Below are 10,158 nucleotides of genomic sequence, written 5' to 3'. Positions count from 1 at the left end.
AAATCAGTGATTGCCCTGGGAAAAATTAAAAAGTGCTGCTTCACCACCTCCACCATCATCACTATCCCCCTGGGTAATGGTAAAGCAATGTTTCGTCCAAACCTTGGGTTTTAGTAGAAGGACAAAAAGAAGTCACTGAGAATTCCTAATCCCAAACTGACATCGATCCAGGTGTAGGGCCAGAATTCATATGAACTGGATGTCTAGAAAAGGCTGAGAGTTTAAACATTTCCTGGGTTGATAGCTCTCCTAAACAACAGGAAGAAGCAAATATAAACTCAACCCAGGCCACAGAATATTTTCACAAAGAAAGTTTCAAGGAGCATGAGCACGTAACCACGTTTTAACAACCCTCCCCCATCCCCCCTGAGTGAAAGTCAGTGGGGAAAAAAAGAACAATCCAACCTGCAAATGCTACAGATCAGAGAATAATGAGATACAGAACACAAAACTAAAAAACAATAAAAAACAAAACAACAAAAAAACCTTAAATAAAACAGGCTGCCCTGGCAGGTGTGATTCAGTTGGTTGAGTGTTCACCTATGAACCAGGAGGTCAGGTTTGATTCCCTGTCAAGGGCACATGCCTAGGTTATGGACTTGATCCCCAGTAGGGGCATGCAGGAGGCAGCCGATCAATGATTCTCTCTCATCATTGATGTATCTCTCTATCCTCTCTCCCTTCCTCTCTGAAATCAATAAAAACATATTAAAAAATAAAATGGGCATTTGAGTTATGCCTAAAAAACAAGAGATTAGAAAAAAGGAAGAAAGCAGATTTGAAAAGAACTGTCACCTATAGAAATTAAAAAGGATAGAAAAAGAAGTTGGGAACTCTGGATGGGTTAATAGCAGACTGCACATAACTGGGGAGAAAATTAATAAATTGTAGCCTACAGCTGAAAAAATTCCAACAATGCAGCAAGGAGAGATTAAGAGATAAAAAATAGCAAAGAAAGGTTGAGACACAGGACAAACTAAAAATTGATCTCATCAGAGTTACAGGAGATAAAGAAAGGATAGGGACAAGGGTAAGATATGGAAAGGAGAGAACTAATAGTTTCTCGAAAGTGATGATAGCTATGAATCATCCGTTATAAGAACTCCAGTAAATCCAAAAAAAGAGTACAAATAAAAATAAAAATCCACACTTAGAAAAGCACAGTGAAATTGCCAAAACGGGGACAAAAAAGAATCTTAAAACCAGCCAAAGAGAAAACACAGATTAATCTAAAAAGAAATGGCAAATCATACTCTTCATTTCTCAGTGGCAACGAAGGAAGTCAGGTGAAAATGAAATTATACAGCCAAAGTAATTGTCTACTTATAACTGAATACCTACCAAAGTATCCACCAAAAGCAAGCACAGAATAAATATATTATCTGAAAAACAAAAACGAAGAGAGATAACTACCATCAGTCCCTCACTTAAGAAACTTCTTTATCTGACTGGGTGGCTCAATTGGTTGAGCATCATCCAGTACACCAAAGGTACCGGGTTCAATTTCTGGTCAGGGCACAAACCTATGTTTTGGGTTGGATCCTGGGTCAGGTCACATACAGGTAACCAACTGATATTTCTTTCACACATTGATGTTTTTCTCTCTCTCCCTCCCTTTCTCTCTCTCAAATCAATAAAAATATCATCGGGTGAGGATTTTTTTGTAAAAGAAACTTCTCAAGGATAGACTTTAAGAAGAAGAAAAATTCACAAAGAAGGTTTGAGACATAAAATGGAAAAGCAAAACAAAAAAAGTAAATGATTACATTGTATAGTAATAATAATAAGTGTGGGAGCTAACATTTGTGGAGCTAAAAATCCAATTCGTGGGCTAAAAAAAATCAAACAGCAGAAATAACATAATAACATAGAGCAGGAGAAGAGTTATTAATGTTAAAATGCCTTAAGGTTCTTGTATTATTTAGGGGAGTAAAGACAATGATTAATTTTATATAAGTCAAATATACATTAAAAATTTTAGAACAACCATTAAGCAATACAAATAATGTATAACTTCCAATTTAGTAGAGTGAAAAATTGGAATGTGAAAAATTCTCAACTCAGAGAAATTTAAGAATAGAAAAACTACATATAAGAAAAATGAGGGAAATGATATGTTAGATAAAATAGATGTTAGAATAAGTCATATATTTAAGAATAAATCTAACAAAAACGTAACAAGACCTTTATGTATTAAAGTATATAACTTTAGTGAAAAACATTAAAAATGGTTAAATAATGAAGAGATATATGATTCTCATGAACAAGAAGACTTACTTTTATAAAGTTATTCACTTTCTCCAAATTGATCAATAGATACAATTCCAACAAACATCCCAATAAATATGCATGTGTGTAACTTGATAAGCTTATCCTATATAATAAAAGCCTAATATGCTAATTGTCCGACTGTTTGTTCAACCATTTGACCAGCTGCAATGACGTGCACTGACCACCATAGGGCAGACACTCTGACCGGTAGGTTAGCTTGCTGTTGGGGTCCAGCTGATCGGGACTGGGCAAGATGGGCCAGACACTTCCTGGAGCCCTCCCAGGTCTCTCCCTGGCCCCAATCGTGCACCGCTGGGGTCTCTGGGCCTGGCCTGCGGGGATCGGGCTGAAACTGGCTCTCCGACATTGCCCGAGGGGTCCCAGATTGCAAGAGGGCACAGGCCAGGCCAAGGGACCCACCGGTGCACGAATCCATGCACCGGGACTCTAGTTCTAAAATATATAAAGAGCAGCAAATAGCTTTAAAAAATTTCCCAGACACTTGAAAAAACAAGAACATGGTAAGAGACACCAACAAGATCTCAAGATATATTTATAAAATTAGAGTAATTAAGAAGTTTGTATTGGCATGAGAACAGAGAAGCAGGTAGATAGAGCAGAGGAGAGAATCCAAAGACAGACCATGCAAATATTGATACCTGATATTGCAGAGGTAACATTGCAGATTAATAGGGAGACAAGGGATATTCAGTAATGATTTTAAAAATTGGGTTCCCATATTAAAAAATGAAATAGATACCAAATCATAAAACACATAAAAAATAATTCTGGATGATTTATAACGTAAGCTAAAACCTTGAAGTAGGAGTAAAGGGCAATGTATTTTTTATATCTGAGGGAGAATTTCTTAATCTAGATCCCAAAAGCACAAATTAGTTAGTAAAAGCCTGATAAATTCGACTACATTAAAACTAAGACACTTTATCAAATGGCTACATAAAGACAAACCACAAGGTAGAGGAAAATATTTGCAACATATATAATCAACAAATGATTACTCTCAAGAATGCATAGATGACTCATTCAAATTATAAAAAGTCAAGCAACTCAATGGATAAAATGAGCAAACGCTTCAAATGTTTTTGTAGGCAAAAATACAATGAGCCAATAAACACATGAAAAGATGCTCAACCTCATTAATCATCAGGAAAATACAAGTCAATAATCATAATGGGATACTTTTAGGATCAGAGTGGCCAAAAAAAAAAAAATTCTGACGACACCACAGTACCAAGTACTGTGGCATGGGGAAATGAGGACTCACCCATGGATAGTGAGAGGTAAACTCTCTCTTTTTTTTAAATACATTTTATTGATTTTTTATAGAGAGGAAGGGAGAGGGATAGAGAGTTAGAAATATCGATGAGAGAGAAACATCAATCAGCTGCTTCTCTGGTTACATAAATTCATTACCAGCTTCATATCTTCATTTTGCTAATCCTCTTAGGTGCCCTGTTATAACCCTACTGCGGATGTGCCCGCAACCAAGGTACATGCCCTTGACCAGAATCGAACCCGGAACCCTTCAGTCCCCAGGCCGACGCTCTATCCACTGAGCCAAACCGATCAGGGCAGGAGGTAAACTCTTATGACTACTTAGTAAAGCAGTTTAGGATGATCTATAAAGTTGAAGGTATTCCCTACATCCTAGCAATTCTGTTTCTAGGACATACCTTAGAGAAACTCTTGTATATATACACAAGGAGAAACTTATGAGAATGTTTATAGCTGTATCAATTGCTATGTGGGGGGGAGGGGGGGCGTGCAACATAAAGGTTTATCTCCAGGAAAATGGATAAATTGTAATAGATTCACTTAGTAAGATATTATATGCGGCTGTTATACTAGTATTTAATGGCCAATAGTTATATTCCCGAACAGAGATAAGTCACACAAACATGATATTGTATGGAAAAGATAGGTTACAGGAGAATACCCACAATGATTCCATTTACATAAAGATTCAGAAGCATATAAGACTACAGCAGTTGGTCAAAAAAGGCTTAACTGTTACTGTATAATTTGTACTTTGTAATATCTGGTAGTTGCATGGTTCGTTAAGCTTCAGGATAACAGAAAATTAAGCATTAACTATGGTGCCAGGAAATAAAAATCTGTGAAATCAAAACCTTTAAAATCTATCTACAAAATCTTAGTAAAATATCCATGTAGCAAATTAGAAAGATCATCTTAAGGCTTTCTTTAAAGTGCCATCAGTAAATCAGACTTTATCCTAAATTCTGGTACTTGCTCGGGCCACCCAAGTATGCCATACGGTGGTAGGTTTCTGTTACTAACTTGCTGTAACACTTGTCCCAGTACTTTCTGTCCGCTGCATGCCTAGACCACCAGTGTTCTGTCTGGGCAGTGTCACCGGAGTAGCCTGAGCGACATGTTCAGGGCACAGATCTCGGCTCTGGTATGTGGTGTTGGTGGGTTTGGAGCTCTCGTTGCTGCCACCGCGTCCAATGAGTGGAGAGTAACCACCCGAGCATCATCGGTGATAACCGCCACTTGGGTTTACCAGGGGCTGTGGATGAACTGCGCAGGTAACGCGTTGGGTTCTTTCCAGTGCCGGCCGCACTTTACTATCTTCCAAGTACAAGGTAAATATAATAACGTTGCTTGCGATTGAAGTACAATGTCACTTTTCTCTTCACTATACTGAACTAGCTGTATACAGTCAGCTGTTAACTCTGTACAGACTGAGTGCTTCATTAAAGTGCCATGATTTGCCCAAGACGGATGGGGAATATGAATGTTGGCTGAAAGAATTAAATCATGTATTGTATATGGCAAAGAAAAGTTAAGAATGACTTTCTGGGTCTTTTAGAAATACCTAGTGCAAAGGATAGACTCATAGGAAAGGGTGAAGTGACTGGCTTGTTTTAAAAGCTAGTTTCAATGTGTCTTGTGGAGGAATCATTCATATAATAAATCGTATTTATCCTATGCTTTCTCGTGCCACCTGAACATGAAAATACATACATACATATGTATATGCACATATATATTCAACATGATAGAAGCATATGACAAGACGAACAGTGTGAAGTGAGAAGAGTTCTGTTTTCAGAGGGTTTTCCATGTTTAGTGATAAAATAGCAGAACAAGAAGAATTTAAAAGTAGCTAAGTGAAGGACAAGGCCCATGAGCTTTACCTTTTTGTTACTTGGTTTTATTTTTAAAATATGTAGGCAAGTTTTCATGGCTATGCATATTAGAAATTCTATTACAAGTGTCTGTATTTTAAAGAGGGAACTTAAAAAAAGCACTTTATATCTCAGGGAAACAGTTATTTGCTTTTATGTCATTATAAGAACCACTATCTGCCTCTGTTTTCTGCCCATTTGATATGTTTATAAATCTGCCACAAGTTGTGGGTGTATTATTATGTTAAAAATTGCCCCTGATATTTTATAAAACATAGACTTTTCACAACCCAATGTCAAAACTGTACCTTGGCCCCAGTAGATAAAATGAAATAAAAATTTAACTAGAAAGTTACTAGAGCATAATGTTTTAAGGGAATTTTTGTGTCAAGTATTCAGATCATTAGTCCACAGTATGTGCCAAAGGATACAGAGAGAAGCTCAGTGAAAGCCAGGAGATTTCTGGTGACAGTCAATGAAAATGTTCGAGCTTGGACACCAGTTAGGCTGTCAAATCACATGAACTTTCCTAAGCACCCATTTTAGGATTCAATGATGTCTCTCTTGTCCCACTGTCTAAACTCACTTTGGGATATTTCGCAATTGGTACAAGGGTAATTTTTAAAGGAGAAGAGTGTGCGGAGACACTGTTGTCATTCTGTAAACCTCCTGTGATGGCTCTTTCTCCATGGTCCCCTCATGGCTCATTCCCACCCTGGCCAGCGGGTCAAACATATGTTATGTGGATAAGCCTTTATCTTTGTTCTTTACTGGGCTCACCTTTTTAAAAAAAGAAAGAAAGTGTTTTTGCCTTATTACCCTTCATTTTATATTCCCTAACAAAAACCAGGTATTGTGAAAAATAGACATCCAACCTTAGCCCCAAAGTGGGCTAAAGGACATGGTAGATTTCTGTGCCACTTCAACAGCTACTTCCCCAAATACATCTTAGAAAACATGGAGTTAGACTTTTCGTTACTATGTAGTGGTCCACATAATCTTCTGCTCTTGAAATTTGATCCCCCTAATTTTGCTTCTTGATAGTAAAAATAACGTATTCTATACCTGCTGTGTACCCTGCACGTAAGAGATAAATTGAAAAATCTCAGCCACTGACAAAGCTTTGATTAGAATATGCTAAATTTTACTTGACATAATCTCTCCACTATCTTCCTCCTGGATTGAAATCTTTATAAAAGATAGTTACTACAGAAATCTATTTTCAGCATCAGGAACACTGAATCATATTTCCAAAGGAAATGGGAACTCACAAATTTGGATTTCCTATTCACAGAGAATCATTGCTGACAGGGCTGGTTGGTTGCGTTTCCTTTATTCCTATTTGAAAACATAGCAATGGGGGTGTTGAGAAAGCTTTTTATGCCAACAGACTGTCAAACATCACAATGATTCCAAATTGAGAAAAGATCTCAGAAGCCAATGAGGCGTGCAAATGGTTATATCACCTCATAAAATAATGAGCGATTTAATCCTCCTTTGTCAATTTGAGATGAATCTTCTTAAACTTAGGTCAGATTAAGCCTCCTCTAAACTGCTAGGTTTATGGAGTGTTTTGTGTGTGTGTGTGTTGTGTGTGTGTTTTTCCTTTGGTGGTTACATAAATTCATTACCAGCTTCATATCTTCTTTTTGCTAAACCTCTTAGGTGCCCTGTTATAACCACAGTTTTTTAGGGACTCATTTAGGTTAATATTGACTACACCCTTTAAACTTTAAAGATTTGATATAAGCCAGCACCTCTTTGGACAAGGGACATTCACAGTAATTGCGAAAAACACAGGCCCCCTCCAACTGCAGTTCTGTGGAATCAATTTCAGGAAAGCACTGTAGGGAGACTTGAAATTCAGTCCTCACTGCAGCTGGGAAGCTTCTCTTTTTTTGGGGGGGGGGGGGGAGGCGGAGCTTCTTGACTCAATTTCAAGAGCACTTCACTCTCTTTAGATGCAATATCCACTCTAGGCTGTGTTAAAGAACAAAATTCAATTGAGGAAATTTGAAGATCTAATTGACTATATTGAGTGGGTCATGAATCAGGTAGCATCCCATCCAGCAAGTAAAGAGAAGCCTGAAAATTTGTACAATATGGAAAGTTTTTATAGGCAGAAACTGGGCGAGACAAAATGGTTATTAGCAAAAGAAAAGCAAGGATTATTTCAGGCAAGGGTACCTTGTTTGAGGTGGGATCTTGTCAGGCAGACTGCCTTAGTTTCTTTTGGAAGGAATAGAGAGGCTCCATGTGATAGATTGCTTCATTGGTACTGACCATAGAATTCCAGACTGAACCATTAATACCGCATTCCTGGAGAAGGTTATGCAATTAGTTAGGTATTAAGTCTAGGTTTGCTGTCATGGGCTTTGGCAGAAGTGACTCCATTTTGGGCCTGTGGTTTTCTCTTTAAGAGCTGCATCTCTCATTTTGTTTGTGTGTGTGTGTGTGTGTGTGTTTAAATCCTCGCCTGAGGATATTTTTCCATTGATTTAGAGCAGTGGTTCTCAACCTTCCTAATGCCGTGACCCTTTAATACAGTTCCTCATGTTGTGGTGACCCCCAATTTTGTTGTTACAAATTGAACATAATAAAAGCATAGTGATTAATCACAAAAACAATATGTAATTATATATGTGTTTTCCGATGGTCTTAGGTGACCCCTGTGAAAGGGTCATTCGACCCCCAAAGGGGTCGTGGCCCACAGGTTGAGAACCGCTGATTTAGAGAGTGGAAAAAAGGAGGGACAGAGAGAGAGAAACATTGATCTGAGAGAAACATATCCATTGGTTGCCTTCTGCAGGTGCCCTAACTAGGGTCAGAGATTGAGCCTGCAGCCGAGGTACGTCTCTTAACCGGAATCGAACCCAGGACCCTTCAGTCCCAGGGCCAATGCTCTATCCACTGAGCCAAACCGGCTAGGGCTTGTTGTGTGTTTTCTCTCATGTCAATGTTAATAGGCATGTTTTCATGGACATGAGAGTAAAGCATTTCTCATAGGGAGAGAAGCAGTGATTTCTGGCAGGGAACACTGGATCCAGAAGGCATTGCTATAATTAGAAATTAAAGCTCAGTTGTGGTCACCTGGAAGACAGGGGCCTGATCTGTTCTGCTCTCCTTGTGCTCCGGGCACATAGAGTTCTGGATTATATTTGAAACATTACTGAGAGAACAAAATCATGAGTCAGACAGATAGTTCATCATGAGGGCAAAATTGCGTTCCTGGAGGAAGGCTGGAGTGTCATGAATTGAGGAGTAGTTTAGGACATGTACTCAGGCAACAAAAAGGAAGATCACTGGGTTGCAATTCAGCAGATGGCACTTCAGGTTCTGACTCTTTCATTTAACTAGCTGCGAGACCTTGACTCTGGCAATGAAACTCTCTGTCTCATTCATAAATTTCCTCCTCCTTAAATTGAGAGAGCTGGACTCCAAGAGTTCCTCAAAGTATCTTTCAACCTAAAGTTCAATTCAAGAGCATCACAGTGCTTCACCACCTGGCAGTAGAAGTTCACCAAAGAATTATAGCTGTAAAAGGCTCTTCTAAGGTAACTGCTCATAAGATTAGTCCTTTTTCTCCCCTTATCTATTGTCTTGGCTGGCTGGCTTCCTGTGTTCCCCTGTGTTTAGAATCTTACCCAATCTGGGTGGAGATAGGTTTAAATGACCTTAAATGACTCTATGACCCAAGTAAAGGTGCCAGGATTTCAGTGGAATGAAACCAAGTGCTATTCTGGAAGCTGACATTCAAATGATGCTGGCTGCCTATAGGATAAACCTTCTCTCCTCGCCTGGCAACTCTTTCACCTCTCCCCATCCCCTTATCCGTCATGCCATAAGAATGGGGATAAAAAGAATGGCATTTGCTAGAGAAAAGGGGGTTCTCTGTGGGTATTTATTGACATACAGGGAATGGCTAGGAGCCATCTGATACCATGATTTTAGATTTCTTGCTAGTTGAAATGTGTGCCTTAGTTCATGATTAACTAACAGTCATAAATTTCAAACAACAGTAATGAATAAATGAAAGTGATGGTGTCAATGAGGGAAATTACCTTTAGTAATTTGGTAGCTTCAAAAATATTTCAAAATTAATACCTTTAATACATAGCTACATCTTTGGAAGACATTAACCTTTAATCTCAGGAGAGGCTTCTATTTGCTCAGATTCTGACTCTGCTTTCTGAAACTCGATTTCAATAACTAAGCCTAAAATGAATTTTAATTTTAGATTTATTCTCCTGTTGTGTTCCAGATGCATGCAGTTATTTAAAAGCATGTAGAGAAAAGAAGAAAAAAAAATAAAATAAAAGCATGTAGAAAACCTCAAGTTTGTCTTTGGCATTATCACCCCAAAAATGAGCCTAAGGAACATCAACATGTTCTTGTCCCAACTAAAAATGGCATAATTTTATAAGTTTACTGACACACTCAATGACGCAGTAGAATCTGGACAGGCTGAGCCTTTAAAATAGTCTTTGTGCCAAGGAATTGGCATGCACAATGCTGAAATGTGCCCATGCCTTGTGGCAATGACTGCGGTGCTGGAGCCAAAACTGTCTGTGAGTGGACTTGGAATCCTGTCAGTATGCTGCAAGGAGGTTCTTTTGTGGAAGATCAGAGATATTCAGGACAGCTTGGCTCCATTAACAGCTCCCTCTTAAAGACCAGGACCTTGCCCTAACTGGTTTGGCTCAGTGGATAGAGC

General features: G+C 38.5%; 1 protein-coding gene across 1 annotated transcript in view; it reads left to right on the top strand.

Moving 5' to 3' along the window:
* The first annotated feature begins 4,684 nt into the window (after positions 1 to 4,684).
* CLDN10 (claudin 10) overlaps positions 4,685 to 10,158 on the top strand; it is a 130,839-nt gene continuing 125,365 nt past the window's right edge. The window contains exon 1 of the mRNA XM_070407435.1: positions 4,685 to 4,898. Within this exon, the coding sequence (XP_070263536.1) occupies positions 4,685 to 4,898 (214 nt within the window). The remainder of the gene's footprint in view (positions 4,899 to 10,158) is intronic.

Source organism: Myotis yumanensis, unplaced genomic scaffold (assembly GCF_028538775.1).
Source record: "Myotis yumanensis isolate MYYU_CA2020_CCGP unplaced genomic scaffold, mMyoYum1.0.hap1 SCAF_3, whole genome shotgun sequence".
Lineage (NCBI taxonomy): Eukaryota > Metazoa > Chordata > Mammalia > Chiroptera > Vespertilionidae > Myotis > Myotis yumanensis.
Note: the sequence above shows the minus strand (reverse complement) of the source record. Positions and strands in the feature narration are given on the sequence as shown.